Source organism: Egretta garzetta, unplaced genomic scaffold, assembly GCF_000687185.1.
Source record: "Egretta garzetta isolate BGI_Z169 unplaced genomic scaffold, ASM68718v1 scaffold194, whole genome shotgun sequence".
Taxonomy (NCBI): domain Eukaryota; kingdom Metazoa; phylum Chordata; class Aves; order Pelecaniformes; family Ardeidae; genus Egretta; species Egretta garzetta.
In genome coordinates, this window is record NW_009259486.1 from 720,252 (window position 1) to 738,191 (window position 17,940).

General features: G+C 36.0%; 1 protein-coding gene across 1 annotated transcript in view; it reads right to left on the reverse strand.

Annotated features, from left to right (window-relative positions):
* Positions 1-17,940, reverse strand: part of SUGCT (succinyl-CoA:glutarate-CoA transferase) — a 337,169-nt gene that overhangs the window by 292,072 nt on the left and 27,157 nt on the right. Inside the window, exon 6 of the mRNA XM_009637219.2 lies at positions 5,938-6,029. Within this exon, the coding sequence (XP_009635514.1) occupies positions 5,938-6,029 (92 nt within the window). The remainder of the gene's footprint in view (positions 1-5,937; positions 6,030-17,940) is intronic.

Below are 17,940 nucleotides of genomic sequence, written 5' to 3' on the forward strand. Positions count from 1 at the left end.
TGCATCAAATATGACAAAATTTTTTAAAAATCTCAGTTACTGTCATTCAAACTGCAGTAAGGACTTCAACTATCTATAGCCTAGACATTAAGGATGATGTATAAACTACACAACCTTAAGGTGAACACTGCTTTAGGAAGTACTACTTCTTTGAAGAATCTCTTATTTCTTCCTTCTCCACACTCTGCACTAAGCTACTTCAGCTTCCCAGTAGGAAGGACAACTCAAAGGTTCCATCCATTTACCACTCTCCTTGTACCCAACTCTGGGGGAAAACAAGAAAGGAAGTTCTTTATTTTTATATGTGCAGGCCTACTAAGAAAACTTATTAGCATGAGAAGGTTTTTGCTCCTCAGAGCTATCACTCAGAAATACAAATTTAAAAAAAAATAATTTCCCCCATATTGTTTGCTGCAAGTTCTTAGTTTGTTAAACTGTTCTTTCTTCATTACAGCCAAGACGCTGGGATGAGAAGAAATCAAAAAGACTCAAGATTTTGCAAACAGATATGCAGCAACATTCTTAGTTTGAAAACACTTCCCACTGTTTTCAGTGTCATTAATTTCATCCTTAATGGAGAAAAGTAAACTTGGAAGATGTAAAAATCAGGACTATTTTAATAGATTGTTACTTATTAATTCATCTTCTCAAGTCTTAATTCCAGCACTTTTCTCAGCAAGTACTAAACTATCTAATGTTTTAAAGCAAACACTTCCTTTACCTCAGTAAAAAGTTCACCTTTATTTCTAAAAATACTTCCCCAATTTCCCCTTACAGAACACTCCTACAAACTATTAGCACTATACTGCTATGTTATTTTTAACACCTTGGCTTTACTTCATCCTAACACTCCACAACCTATAATTCTGCAGTAGTTCACACAATTTCTATTCTTCCTTGGTCTTTCTACCAAGATCCATGAGTAGCTGCCATTTTTCACCCTTTAATCAGTTTCTGATGTCCACCTGTGCCATAAACCAGCCTTTCTGAGACAGGATGCATAGCTGTTAAGTACCATGAAATGGATTCATTCAGGTTTCCATCTCTATCCTGCAGAACAAGGGATACGAAGCTGCTTTGTATGAAGGATGAATCTACACATACAAAGAGAAATACCTTCCTTTAGGTGGAGCCTCTGCCAGCACAGCAGTACCTCTGTGCAGCTAACATTGTAATAGTTCCCTGATCAAAGTAAGAATCTACACTGTAGCTTTTACTCAAGCAAATTATTTTAAGAATAACAACCACCACCACAACCACCCCCCCGCCAGCCGAAAGTGATGCTACTGTTCTGGTAGAAGGACAAAACATAGCCCTAGTCAGAGAGAAAGTGCTTTAAGCTAACAAAGCTGCCATCCAGGCTCAAGGTCTGGGTCCATCCCTAATTAGGGGCAGCAGCAGGATATGCCCTTTGCTCATTTGAAAAGATGAAGATTCACTCCAGTAGAGCAGACCTTTTCTTCCATCACTACGCTTTGCTATTGCTCAACCTTACCACCAGTTTATATTTTCATTCCTAATTCTTGCCATTTACTAAATTCCTTACAATTTGTCGACACATTCTGGCCCCAAATTAGCCACGACACATTTTGGAAGCTTGTTTTCCTGAGTCTTTTTTTTTGCCTTTTGACATAATTTGTCTTCACAAATTTATACCAGTAATATAAAAATGATGCATTAAAAATGGAAATTGTTCTGAAATGACACGCTTAAAAGAAGTATTCTAAGTCCAGTAGTCTTTACAGATACAAAATAGCTACTGAAGCTAATATGAACCAGCAATGGCTATATTTTTCAAAAGCTCTGAGCTATATATACAATGTGTACTATTCGTTGCAGTTTGTTTGGTTTTAAGCCAAAGAATGGCCCCTCTGGTATTGTAGATCCCAATCATGTCTTGCTGTCTCGTGTTCAGTAAAATGAAAATGCTTCTTCAGCAAGAAAGAACGCACTACCATAAAGATACCCTGAATATTGAAAATTGCGTGTAATAACCCACTTGGAGATGGAAGGGGATTTGTATCCAAACTGGTTTTTATTTAATTAATTTCAACGTATTGCCTTAATGAGTCATAGACATTTTCATCAAAGGGATATTCATCTGGCACTGATGTATCTGAAATTACTAAGTAAGAGCTTTCTGTTCATCAAATATGAAACTCAAATGTGGTGTTTAACCAGGAAGTATCTATAAATTATGTCATCCAGGACAATAAAAGTGTCATCAGTGTAAATTTTGTCCTTTTAGCATATTTTAATTTATGTAAAGAAAAATTGAATGTGGCCTGAAGCAACTACTTTCATTCAAAATGGGTTTGTGGTACAGATTTACACAAAACAGATTCCCCACTATTGCTTGTAGATTTTCATAAACATGCTAGAATTTCAAATTTCACAGATGTCATACATTTCTAATACAGAGGTAATCAAGTACATGTGTAAGAGCTTGAATTCCATGCAGGTTTCTGCACATGAAAACATGGTTTAAAGATAGCATTCTACTGTACACTGAACACGTTTGGTTTTGTACAATCAGCAAAAACAACGCTAGCACAAATCCAGTTGTTTGTGCCTGTAACTTTGCAATACTGCAGAAATTATATATTGATTTCAAGGTTCAGAACTTTGCTCAGAAGCATTTCAAAGTATTCAGCATGAAGTCATTTCAGTAACAACTATTTCCTAGCAAAAAAAGAAAAGCAAGCCACTCAGAATTTCTTTAAGCAGGAATCTTCTCTCAGATCTTAAAAATCAGTTGTATAAAGCATATGATCTTGTCTCCCTTTCAAGAGGTTTAAACTGTGTGCCAAATGTGATATTATTGTGTATCTTTAGTCCATTCCATTTGTATTACACTAACTTTATCTCCTTAATAAAAAGATAACTTGGATAAAATACACCTACATTTTAGTCAGCAACTTCCATCTCTTCCACCATGATCTCTTTACTGCCTCAAAAATTATAGTGTTACATGAAATATAAAGTATTGAAGAAAACAAACGTTACATATGTGACAGACTTAAGTCTGAAGGTTTAAGTTTTGCTCAAAATCCTGTGCTGGTAATATATTGATTTCATGGCTTAAGATTAAGACTTTACTGACTGGAGGCATGGCCTCAATACTCAATAAAGTTATGTGATCTGCAACAGCAAACTGCTTTCTGAGACCTTAATCAGTAGCCAGATGGTTAGAACAAAGTAAAATTCACAACATTAAATTTCTCTAAGCTAAAATGGAATATATATTGCTATTAGTTCTATCCATTTTTAAAGTCTCAGATACGGGACATAATTTTAGTATCCTATTATTAAAATACTTTGTGAGAAGCTGTAAATATGTATTATACCTCAAAATTAAGCACCTCAGTGATGTATGTAGATGTTTTGTTGCTGCTCAGATTCATTATAATTAGTCTACTGCATCAGCTGATACCTCTAAGACCATCCTGCAAGCACATTCAAGCTTGTTTACTGAAGGGAAATTTCCAGAGCACTCTTATACTGACATTATTATGCTGATTATCTATAGCTACCACAATGCAATACAAAACCAACATCATCTGTTATAACTTTTCTTTTTTTTTTCCAGTTCATAAGACTAGCATTTTCAATTTCATTTAAGAAAAAAAAAAATCATACTCTAGTTTAGTAGAGCATGCTTTAAACATCATGTTACTTTTAGTATATGAATTCCATGATATCTGGTCAAGAAATAATTCAAGATTTAATAATGAAAAACAGCATGAAAAAGTGAGTAAGATTCTTTTTTTCTTCTTTTCTTTGGCCACTTTTCTACATGCTGACTGATACAAGGTTTTCTACTTTTTTCAGAGCTAGTTTTGTGGAATTTTCAGCACAGTCCAGTCACATGAACATAAATGTAGAACATGGAACATTTTACTGGTAATAATCATTGTTACTTTAAATTAATTTCCAAACAAGCATACAACATGATTTTAACCCCACTTCAGTAAGTCTGCACTACAACAACAAAAGGCACATTTACTTCTCTGGAGTCATTGACAACTTAAGTCTGAAACAAAACTGTTCTTCTAAACATCGGAAAATGGTTTTGAGAAACTAATGAAATATATGACCAACTTCAAATAAAATAAAATAAGAAGCAGGTTTTACCATGTTTATTTTAATCATGCAAGAGAATTACTAAGTTTGAATGAATTGTTAAAAGCCCCCAGTGAACAGACGGAACTGTTACTAACAATGATTAAATGATTCCCATGATTACATTGCCCAAAGTCCTGGTGAGATGATGTGAACATCTGGATTTCCAGTACAGATCTTAACACAGTCTTTTAATAAAATCCACCTTCAAAACGGCCACTGAGGACTATTACTCTCATAATACAATTTACATGCAATTATTCAGTATAACACTTCTATTTTCTGTCACTTGCATATCATTGAAAAGCTTTACAAGAGTCCTGGTATTTTTCAGTTTTTTAACCTACTTTCCTTTATTCGTGTGGTACTAACAGCATTTGCCCCTTTCTAACACTTTATACTGCCACTTAATTTTTTGGTATATTTTGAGACATACATGAAGTTTCTGGCATTGTATTAGAAGTACTAACCTTCAGTCTACAGACACGAAGGTCAGAGGTCAGAATGTAAAAATTACTTATACTACAGTTACTGTGATCAGTTGTTGCTTAGTGTATATGAGCATTATACATTTGAAGAGAAGTACCTGTAAGGACTACACTCAACTTTATGTCGTCTTGTGTTTTGAGCTGGGACATCCTATGAGTATGAATGATTAACATGGCAGCAATGGGCAGTCAGTCTTAGGACACTGGGCACAAGATGTTTCAGTTTCCTCAGTCAAACAATGCTTGACTTTTTTTTAATAGAAAGATAGACTCTGGTAACAATAATTGCCACAAGCAGAGAGTTCTGATGTTTGCCATTGTTCTCAGCAGAAAACAAGTCTATTGGCAGAATATTAATCCTACACTAATGTCTAGATCATGCATGATCAGCTTTCAACAACCTACTCAAACATGAACATCTGACACCAAGTACAGAAAGTTGATGAACATCTTGTTTAGCTAGGGCGTGCAAGTGTCATACTCTAAAGATCTGCCCTACTGCTTCCAGAGTATCAGGAGCACCACCACAGAAGACTATCTAGTGTTTACGAGGCATAGACAGACTTGTAATGCTGTCTCACTTGAAAAGTGACATTTGGGACACCACATTCCCTGCACCTGTAGGTGATTCAAGACAGCTTACTTAAACACCTATTCGACCAGCATTTTTCTGAGGTGAAAACACACATTCTATGTATCCCTGGAATCCAGATACTAAACTACCTCTGTAATGCTTCCTGCACTACTGCAACTATCCCACACTCCACAACTACTCTCACACTACTACAACTATCTCAGATATCAGTGGGAAAAGCAACACATAAGGCTTTTCCAAAACCACTAATGGTATCCCTCTGCTTATTTTCAGGCAGGATGACTGAAAAGGCAGTTTGTCAGTTATCTGGATGGCTTCACAGTTCCTTCTTTTAAAGAGGGAATATCAATATCAAAGCCCAGGTGAGACTTCACACACATTTGTATGGTTTCATAATCCAGATGTCAACAATGTATCTATTACAGCTCTTGAAGTGACTACAAGTAGCCATTAATATGTTAGCATAAATTGTCACTTTATTCAGCGGAAATTTAGAATACCATTTTTCTTCCATTTTCTTTTTCTCGGCCATTGGCTTTGCGAGCCTGGATTGAGATACCTGAAGGACATAAGCACTACCATTTTCTTATAATCCCAGAGATAAGACCTCTTTTTGGACTCAGGAGGGCACACATAACAGATGCGTTAGCATAGGTTAACTTGCTCCATGCAGCATCAAGTTTTAGTATATGGCACAAAGATTCTATTAAATTTATAAGTTGAGCACCATACCTCATGTCCTGTGATATGCATGAGACCAGAAACAGCAGCTGCAATGGAGTCATATCCACCTCTCTGAACCATTGGACCAGTCTGACCATAACCTAAAACAGAAAGAGAACAATTAGTAACTCAATAAAGGACAAGTACAACAAACACATTTTACTATTTTAGTCCAAAAAGGAACCAACTAGTATTTCTCATCAGCTTTTGTTTACAAGTTGTTCAGATTGTACAACCAATGAACACTATTCTATTCTACTTATTCCTGCACATTTTTAAGAGTAAACAGTTGGATTTATCCTGTGCAAGTTGATAATGTGTTTGATCTTAATTCTAGACAGATTCCTGGCCCTGCTATGTTTCATTCACTTTGGACAGAATTCTTTTTTTAATTTGCCAGATCAACGGAGGTGGGATTCAGATGTCATGTCAGAGGCTCTTCGGCTATCTCTAAGAGGCCTCCAACTGCTGCCTAAGAGGGCCCATGTTGCCTGTGTTGTATCTCCACTCTGCCATAAAGACCTTGATCTTGAATACCACAAATGATACCGAAATCATGACACTATGGTTTAGACACATGAATTGTTACCCCGTTACTTCTCTTACTTTATTCCACATCTAAACAGAGCTACCTTCAAAACAAAATATTTTTTACACTAGAGGCAGGTCTGGCCCTTTAGCAAATGCACACAATCTGTTTGCCAAGAGTTAGCAATAATGAAATGCAAAATACAAAAAACTTCTATGGTACTACATAAATACAGTTTTCTTCAGCTGTAGAATTAACTTAGAATTAATAGCTGTAGCCAGAAGGATGCTCTCTTGCTTTTCTCTGCTTTAGCACATCATGTTCTTCCACCGCCAACCACAAAATCTTCCCGTTGAGGAGGTCTTACAGGATCAACTGAAGAAGTTATAAATCCAGATATCAATTCTGTTCCCCTGCCAGGGACAGCATAACCTAGTAATTTAGGGCTGAAATTGGAGGCAGTTAATGTACTGGGGCTGTACAATGTAACAACCTTAAGTAGTCAAAGAGCCATGTCTGGTTTTCTTTTCTGGAACCAGTGACCACCAACACAGAGGGGAGAAGTCAAAAGGGAAGGAGCAGCATGTTTGATCGCTATTATCAGAACTAACAGAAACAGTCAGAGCCCTTAAGAATCAGATTTAAGAGTCTCTCCTCCTCCTCCTCAGAGAGGTAGCACATTCAAAAGCTATTCTGATGCTTTCTTTTCCCTTTTCAGGTAACTCTAGGAGAAATCCCCTAATTACAAGAGCAAACACTTAGGAGATATTTGTCACAGACAAGATTCCTAGTTTGGCTGGAACTTTTAAGGCAATGTTTCTGTATTACTTTTCAGTGTGAGGACAATATTAAGATAAAAATATATCAACATATACTGCAAGATAAAACTTCCTGAATATCCTAAACTCCTTTTAATTATTCTCCCAAAATTATCTTCTCTATATACAGACAGTCTGTTTGGTAGACATGACACTCTAAACACTGGCTTTGTTGATTACAGTACACAATTAAATATCATTACTCATTAGGGTGATCTTCCTCAGTTCCTCCACTTGGACCAATGCTGTTATGTACAAAATTAATAAGTGACTTATAATGTTGAGTGCAAAAGAATAATGACCACTTCAAACTGGAGTTAAAGTACTTTGGTACTCCAATTAACATTTAGTAAATCATACCAAGCAAAACAATATCCACTAGCCATACCGATTTCCCCGTTACACCACAACTTTAATTACCTGATATTTTTCTGGAGACATCAGATCCACATTATGCAAAGCTGAGGAGGACCTCTACTTCTACACTCAGTGTCACAGAGAATATGAGGATACCACAAGCCAGCACACTGACTTTGTCAATGTAGCCTCAAAACAAACATTTCAGATGAAAGGATTCAACACTTTTCTTATGGTCAAATCTGTATCTTATTGACTTCACTACTTACAAGAGAGAAGAAAGAAAACATACCAGTTTACCCAGTTTTAATCGAAATCATGTCTCTGACAACAGCTGACAGTGAGACCCTAAAGAGCAACTGGTGACATTTCCTGTCATATTGACACACTTAAGTTTACAGAAAATAAGTGTTTTCATTTTCAAGCATAATAGGACTAGCAAATAAAATATGGTGGATCCACCCAAAAATGCTCTGAAGGGCTATAACTACACATATACCATTATCTCATTGGAATGAACTGTAGCATTAAAACCATTTAAATGTGTGAGGCCACTTCAAAAACAAAATCTTGCTCAATAAAAAAAAAAATACTCAAAACAACTTTAATTGAATAGTGAAAAGCATATTGAAGTGAGTGAGAAATTATGTACTGACCTTAATTATTAACAAAGAAAAGACATCTCAACACGTCTGCTCACACAAATGTTTTCATAAACAGAAAACATCTGAAAATTAAGCACTTAGTATGTAGACAGAACAACTATAAAATGCTTTGCAATGCTCTTCTGGTAAGGACAAACGCCCATCCCTCAAATACTACATTCAGAAAAGGTGACAGGCAACAAGTCATGAATTTTTCTATTGGTATTTTAGAAATACAGTTTTTTAAGTCCTTTTTACTGATTATAATAGCCTGGTTTCAAAACAAAAGTTATTATTTAATGGCTTTCTGGTTAAAATTAGAGGTTCTAAGGAGTCTTTAATTAGTTTTCACAGGTCATAATAAGTTAAAAAGAAAAAAAAAGGTTTTGTTCTGAATTCTGAATTGACAAAGCTAGTGTTGGGACAAATCTGTTGTCATTGAAAATAGTTTGCCCCGGGAGCTATGGACATATAAAATGTCTGGAAGAAGAGGTAACCATCTAACTGTAAGAGTTAAGTGACAAATAGCTATTTCTAAAAATGAAAGATCTCATTATCCAGACAAAAATCAAAGGCTGGACATTATTATTCTAGTAAACTACACAGGTCAATGTAGCAACCCAGCGCAGATGTTTTAGAAATAACTATGAAGACAAATACAGTATGTGTGAAGGATAGCACAAAATTACATTCAGAAAATTTTCAGCCTGGTTCACAGATCTCACCATAACTGTAATACATACACACATGTATATGTGTGTATACATATATCTGAATATATATAAAACAACTTAAAGATATAAAAATGCCACCTGAAGTTTACCTTTGTCCAAATACCCTGCATTCTCTCATGTTTGAATTCGGCATGCAAAAGCGTAGGTTTGCAATTACACATGCTTAACCCTAAATACAGGTTCCTGTTTGGTATAACATAGTTATTGGCTTATCAAGTTTAGATACAACAGAAAATACTTTCAGCTAAAAAGATAATCCCTGCTGAATACAGAAAGCATAGACTTTACAGTGATGGTCTCTGAAAATGAAACAAGGCAATTGATTACACTCTTGCTCTGAACTTCCCTCTAGAGGAGTTTACCTCCTTAGGTTACAGTCAATATTTAAATAGTCTCTTTCTACCAGGAGAGAATTTATTTTAGGCCTCTAATCCAATGAATATATTTTTATTTGTGGGAATATATTTCAGAGGAGACTCAAAAGAATTTAGAACTTCATTTAATAAAACAGTTTTCTAAATCACTTCAGCTGGAGAGGGAGTTGCATAGATGCCTAATCTCATGTAAAGTTTTAGATTTGTGTAAAATGGAATTTGGAATGAACAAAAGAAAGATGCATCTCCTCCAAATCCCTATTTGACTCCCAAAAACTGTATTCTACACCTTGCACTAGGAAGGCACAATTTATTCTGATATCTGCCACATCCTCACATACCTAGATCTCAAAATTGTTGCAGTATGAGCTGGTTTGCTCTGCTGCAAGATGTACATCAGTTTCATAATCAAACTGGTTACAAGACACAAAAACCCCCAGTCAGATCTCCAAGTACTTCCTAAAACTTGTCATTGTCGAAGCATTACTTAATCTGCATAGCAAGCATTTGAAACCACCGCAAACACAAACTCTAGCTGTACACTAAAGGACTATTTGCTTATTCAGCATAGCCACTTACACCTAAATCTTCCTGTTTCTGCCCTGACCTCACAGCCAAGTCTATCTTCCTCATAAGAAAGAGTACCTTTATTGCCTTTACCTTTCTGAGAGCAAGAAAAATGAACTGGGTATGAGACAAGTATGAAAAAACAATTTGTACTTGCTACTTTATATCAGCTTAAGGGAAACATGGGCCTTTATGGTAGGCATTTACAGAGTGAACACCACAGCTTTCCACCAGCAAACCTGTACCCTTATCTCAGACAGCAATGGAGAAAGTGACCTTACGGGCTATATTTAGCATCCTCCGTTTTTCAGAACTTTCCAAGTGGTTAAAGATAAATATGCAGCCGAAAATTTTGAAAGAATATTCTTTACTAAGATATCCACCATCTCTGTTAGTCTGCAGCATAACATACAGTGTATGAACATTCAAAATTAGACATGCTTAATGTGGCATAAAAAAGGATTTCTCTGTTCTGGTTTGTTTTTTTTTTTTCATATTTGCAGGAATATGACAATTAGAGTTTCATAAAATAAGTCAGCTAATATGGAATAATGCAGCTCACAGCAGTTCTAAAAAAAAAAAATCAAAAAAGTCAAATCTTTGACACAGAGAAATAAGAGAAAGCTCAAGATGCCTAAAAAAACCTTTATGTAGCAAAACTGAAAGATAGTCACGTCAAGATAAACAGTAAGTTATAATAGTACTAAGATCCGGAGGCATTACAGAAGTAGCTCTATGCAAGACACTAATTGCAACTGATTGAAGATTCATTTGGTAAAATGATTTGACACAAATACATTTCACATAAATATTGGCAATATACGCCCATTCCAATTAAAACCGACCAAAACTGCTGCTATTATACGATTAAATTACCTCGTCATTAATACATCACAGTTCCTGACAAAGGGAAGGACTGAAAGTATTTCTTTCCCCCAGATTTTTCTAGTTGGATCACACAGACCTAGTAAAATAAAGACACTCTTCAATGGGAAATAAATCTCAGCTATTTCTCTAGGGTCGGTGTGACATTCCTGGGGCCAATTAGTCTGAAACACAGAAGTCCCCTCCGACACAATGAAGCTAATCAACTCTGTGCTTAGCATACACATGCCATGTGATGGCACTCAAGCTTTGGAACATACCACAGGAAAAATGATAATATTTGCAGGCATCATATGGGACAAACGTTTGGGAAAAAATAACATGTCATAACAAACTACTGCTAGTTTATCCACTTAAAAATGGTCAATATATTTATCACATGAGAGAGACATACTTTGCTTTGGAATCTACCCTAAATGATTCTGTTCTGAGAGACAGAAATAAATATTATGAAGTGAGAAAGGTCAGGTTGAAGATTAGGAAAAATGTAATAACACTAAAAGCTGTTAGACTGCATAAAAGTGTTATTAGTGAAGCTGCCAAATCCCAGATGCTCAAAAATGTCACACTAAATTCAAAAATGCTAGCAAAAACTGTTTCCAAAAAGAACACTGTTAGAAAAACAGACTAATGTGTCTTTTCAGGTTTAGCTTTATAATACTATGTCAGCTACAACATAGCTTTATTTCATTTTTTGCCAGATGACAGTGGGATTTTTAGCTACATTTATGGCAGACATTCTTCATAAATTTTAAGAAAGCAGGCAAACCAAATAAACAACTTTGTCCCAGACAAAGTTCCATGTGTCTGTGGATCCTATGCTATTCCAAGACATGTACTGGACACACATTTGGGCACCCTGTTTCCTTGGTTAGGAGTTACTGACGATATGATGACAAGATTCCTAACTTGTATAAAAACAATTCATTTCAGCTATGAGCTGCCTGAAAGCATCTGGGATAAACACACACCAGTGTGTTGCAATATCGTCACTTAAAGGACAATCACCCTAAAAACAATATTTTATGTAGGTTACCTTAGATTCATGTGGGATTTTTACAAAGGTTAACAAAAATGCTTCTCCATTTTTCAGGTTATTGGGCATTTGATTTGTATTTGATGAAATTTAACACTTTCCCCGGGACAGTGGGTCACGAACATGGTTTGCACCTTTCGCAAAACAACAGAGAAAGAAGGAAATCTTTAAAAATTACTAAAAGCACGGGAACTGGAAGGGAGACAAAAGAACTCACACAACACCTGAAATCGCTACTCTCATTTCTTCAATACAATTTGCTTTCAAGCTAATGATGGCCCTGTAATTAAATGCTACAGGAAAGTCTGAATATGACTTTCTGTGTCATAAAAAGAAAGGTCAGCATTTCTTGTTATGACCTTTGTTCAAAATATTTGTATCACATGCTAGAGAAAACCAAAAGCCATCATTTCTGCACTTCTTCATGATTTGATAGCATGATAAAACTTTATAAGACCAAATATAAAACACATTGTACTAAGAGGAGAGGAAAAACCAACACGGAGACATACTGTCAACACAGGCCAATTCCCTGTAGCTCAATTCCCACATGACAAATGACATTATAAAGTCAGCCTGTATAGGATATTCTGAGCAAAACATAGAAAAATATGTTCGACATAGGCATTCCTACAAATAGGGACTAAACATTGTCACAAATTCAATCCAGATAGATGGCTATCCCTGCTGAATAACAAATTAATGAGAAACACCTTTTGACTTGTTCTATTGCCAAAAGAAAACATTCAATTAAAGACAGCTTACATCTTTACTTAATAAAGATTAATGAAACAAGTAGAACACCACAAGCAATTCTCCGTGATGAGAAAAGCCAAAACCTAACAGACGCATTATATGAAACTTTGCAATGTCAGAGCTGCCAAATACGTTAGCAAAAGGAGTAACAACTTATGGAAAATGCTTGCCATGTGTTGGTCAGAAGGAGAGGAAGTACAGCTTCCTGGGTAGGCAAGCTTGCAGGAGATCAGAACCGATAGGAAAAAGGTGAAGTCAGAGCAAACTGTCAAGAGAGATGAAAGGAGTTAAAAAAAAAAAGCCAATGTTAAGTCAGCAGGGATAAAATCTGACCAACAATCTGATAAATACATTTCGTTTCCCAATTGATGATTGTGAATGTGTACAATATATCAATTACTTTACTGCTTTTACAGGGTTAGAATGTCTAAATCAGCATGTGTATTTTAAACAAAATCAGGTGTTATAAATTGGAAGGCAAAATAAAATAAAATAATTAAACCAAATGCAAAACTTTCTGCTAGGATTTAGCTACTGAAAGACTAGAAGGGAACAAACAAGAGCCTCTGCCAGTTGTCCAACTCCATTCAATTTTCATGCAATCTGGGTACCCAGCCTCACACGACTCCTCTGAAAACACCAACCACACTTCTGGGACACAGCCACAGACCGTTTCAAACAACGCAAGCCTGGTTTTCAACAAGCTTTTAATCAGGCCTACAAACTTCTAGGCCATATTTTCCAGCTTTTCAACATGCCAAATATAAGAAAGCAGTTCTTCCCTCCATAACCTAAACTGTAATTACCTAAGAGATGCTGCTATCACTCCCTTTTACTAAGTCAACTGAAGTTTAACTTGTCACTCTCCGAGTTTCAAGGCAGAAGCGGCTTCCCAATCTAAGTGGAAGCACTCTTCTACATGATCTCAGAAATCAAATGCAGCATGGTGACGACTTTCTGAAAACAAAATTTCAATTAAAAGCTTAAGCTTTTAGATGACAGATTCATTACTCAAACTTTTTTTCCCCCACTTTGTAAGGAGGCTGAGACACCCAAATTCCCCACCATTGTTTTGGGTTTATACAAATATTCCTAGCTACTCACTCATAAATGTAACAACTCACTCCTTGCACCCTGCTTGGTATCGATACAGCTGATCTTATGACTCCAAATACTTATATTGTAAAAGCTAATTTAAAATAGTGAAGTCAATTACTCCTAGCAGTATAGCAGAGGTGTTCTGCCAGAATCCATCCAGGTTGCAAAACTTACACAGAGTCTAGCTAAACACTGAGGTTAGCTGTCTGTAGTAATCTCTGTGTGTCCTCACCTACTTTGCTAGAACTCCTCCATCCATGCACCTCTGCCATGCTATTACTACTAAGGTAAGGGAGCAGAATCAACAGAAAGATACCAGACTTCAGCTCAACAGATACTAACAATCTTGCTATTTCTATAGTGAAAGGTGTGTGTGTACCTGCAAGGTGTATTTTCTATGAGTATTTGTAACGCTATGGCCAAGCAGTGCAGCGTCAGGACAGCCTCAGAAAAGTCTCAGCTCTGAGGCCACAGATACACAGCAGCCTCTGATAAGGACATGATTTATGCTAGGACCCTATGACAGAAATTTAAAGTAACTACTTAATTACATAATTATTTCTCATCTGAATCAGACAAGATTTATTCTAAAGTGGATATCACCTGCACAGACCTTCATTTGCTGTGACTGTATATAGTTATGTTGACAGACAAATCAGTGCAGCAATGTCCAGTGAAGAAGCTGACCTTGACTAAGCACTCCACTGCACCCAGGGGTTGCACGTCCACATGTGTGCACACACGAGTATGTGTACTATGAACCTGAATTCTCCCTCTCAGATCAAATAGATAGTCCCCCCAGGGACATTAATGATTACTAGCTGAAGCTAGAAAAGTGTGTCAAACAAACTCAATCAGTATGGAATTTTTTCTAAACTTTTCAAACATTTCCTCAAAAAATTTCCAAAACAAATCTGTAAAGTTTAATTCCCAAAGAGGATTAAGTAAGTTATATGGGGTATAATACATTCTTAAAATTCCAGGCTGTCCCTTCAACCCAATAACTTTACTGACATTTTTTGGGCCTGATTATAGTTCTTTTTGGTTTATGCACACAAAATATGTAAACAGCTCAACCCTTACTCAGCTCAAAGAATGAGAACACACCTACCTCCCATTTCTGAAATAATGAACTGGAACATGAATTTCATTTGCAGTCCTGAATTTATTTTCTATGCAACCTTATGAAGGTGTAAATCCCAGCTTGAAGTTTAAGTGAAATTTTCGTGCAGATCAGATGGAAGTGGAAAGTTGTGGTAACTTACCAGTAAATTAGACTAAGTGAACATAAAGAAAAGTTGAAAGAGCCTCTTTTTGGAAATACATATGAAAGTGATCTTGAACGTTCTTAACATTAACAGAGTCTCTGATTATACAATGCATAGTTAAATATAATAGTTGCTGATCATTTACAGGAATTTAATATGTAGAGTGGTAAAAAGTAAATGCAACTGGTTACTTGAAACAGCTGAATCTAATAACTGATTAATTTAATGTATTCCCTAAATTGAGTATTTTTTCTACTAACAGGTTTTGCCAATTGGCTCGTTAGGAAAAGAATCTCTGCCTTCACAAAAAAAAAAAAAATATCCCTGTAGCAGACACAACTGATATTTCACATACTTGGGTTTTTTCCCCTCTATAAGGATTTTCTTAACACAATTATGTCCAAGCAGATTTTCTTACTATCTCATTGATGAGAAACACCTTCTAAATAAATATATACAACATAAAATACAACAAGATACCAGTTAATCAGTCTGAACAACTGAAAAAACTTTTGATTGGACAGAGCACTCAACCATCTTGGGACATCACTTTGTGAAGATTTTCAGAACTGCAATAAAGTTAATAGAATTAGAGCAATTCATAGCAGAGCAGATGGTATCTTTACTTCCAGACCATGTATTTTACTGTATTTAGGTTTTTCAGTTTGAATGTTAAAAGAAGTTACGATTCATTAACAAATGCACTTCACTCCCACATATCTTAAGATCATTACTTTAATTCAAAAGAAATAAAGAAACTGACAAACAATCATGTTCTATACCCTGATACACAATACCTCCTCTTGTTGTACAAAGAATATAGCTCTATATGAGTAAGCACCTTGTAGGCCAAGTTACATAAAATTATTTTGAAATATGTACTCTTTTAAAAGAGGTTACAAAATTTTAGCCTCCCAATCTCCTCTTGAAAAAGTGGTTAGGGTTCACTGCAAGGTGTGATAACGATGGCACTGGGTACCCTTATGCTGACTTTGCAATATCCACAAGGACTCTACTCCTGGGCAAGAAAGTCATCCTACCTATTAGAAAGCTTTTCTTAATCTTTAATTGGAATCTTTTCTGCTGAGATTTTAAGTTACTACTTATCCCATATATCACAAACAGATTATTCTCTTTACCAGAGCTTTTACTTATGCAAGTTATCCGCAAAGCTATTCTCATTACACCCTTACCTTGCAGTAACTTCTACAACTTCCAGTGACAAAGTTTTCATAGCAATGCAACTTGCAGATCAGCGGGTTTCAGCCAACTCTGACATAAACACTGGGATACAGAATGCTTTTAATGTTCAAGTACACAGAAAAGTGCCAGATACTGCCACCATTTTGGTTTCTAAAAATGACAAAATACCATCTATTTTTCAATAGTTTGTGTTTTCTACACCCAAAACTGTTTTCTTTTTCTTTGTTAGCTACTGGCAAAGTTTTTTTATTTTATCATGGTATTTTTAAAAACAGAAGTAATGAAGACCATATGCTCACTGGGAAACATTTTCAGGTCAACACCAGCTACATATAGTCTTCCTACCCATCTAACAACACCCAAAGAAAATACCGTGAATGGGCACAAAAAAAAAGACACTGGATCTTTGCACTGGTTTTATGTTATATTCATTTCTTTTGTGAAATCTCAAAGCCTCACCATTTTAAACAGTAAAACAACAAGAGAACACAAAAAAAATTCCTGCAATCTTCATACCAAATAATTCCATCAGGCAAGGAAAAAAGATTAATAAAACAACATAAAGCAGATGAGAAGGCTACAAGTCAGGAGATTCCCTGAAAAATATTTCCTTTGGAAACCAGCAGAGGAATTTTTAGTAATAACAAATAAAGTGTTTGGTGATCTTTTCATGGGTCTTCTTTTTAGAATATTAGAACTCAGACACAATAAATACTGCTTTACAAAAGCCTACTGCAAGGCTTCTGAAGCTGCCTAAAATCTTCCAGCTTTATTTCTGTTAACTTAGCTAGGCACCAGTCCAAGTACAATAGCTACTGAAAAATAAACATTAAACCATCAGTAAGTGTCTCCACAATTGTACTGTGTTGCTATGCTGTTCATATCCAGGATTACAGTGCCTAATCTGGTTTCATTCACTGTAAACTAACCAGTGTCAACTCTTACGACTCACAGGCTCTCTGTCTGCTACGGTACTCTTCATTAGGACAGAGTCCAAAATCCTGAAGCTTCAGATTTTATACAAAATACTGCTATTTAGATGAAAGAACAAGCAATGAGCATGAAGTCATGAGAAAAATATTACTTCCATGCACAGCTGAAAGTCAATACTTAATTTTAAAGCAAGGAAGAATTATGACTTGTTCATTAAACTTCGTATATGCTTCGTATTGAACAACAAATGAGAACACAGTGTTTCAGAATAGCACTCGTTTTCAGCTGTTTCTTATTCCTAAACTCACAGTATTTTGGACATTCAGGCTATGTGTGAGTGAAGAAATAATACTGATAAAAACAGCAAAGCCCTTCTGCTAGGGTGCTTAATGCCAGTGCAAGAGGCTAGCTCAATCACTTACAGAAAAAGAAAAAATGCACTCTAGCTGCTGCTGGTGTGCTGATGACAGAAGCAGCACAAACTCAAAGATTTAGAGTTACTCAGCTAAAAAGCACACCTTCCTGGAGGCGCATGGCAGATCTGAATCATACAAGGATATCAATCCTACCAGCGGAGAAGGGGTCCTGTCAGCTCCCATCTGTTTCTCAGCAACCTTTGTTTTAACATGCCTTCTTCCAGCTGCCACCCTTTTCATATTAGTTTGGATTACTGATACCTTTTGGAAGTTTGGTCTCTGTCAATGCCAGGACCCTTTAGTACTCTAGAGGTACTAGCAAAGCAGTACAAATATAGGGCAAATACAGCTTTCTGGACCAAATTACACTTCATACTAGAATGCAAAACCATTT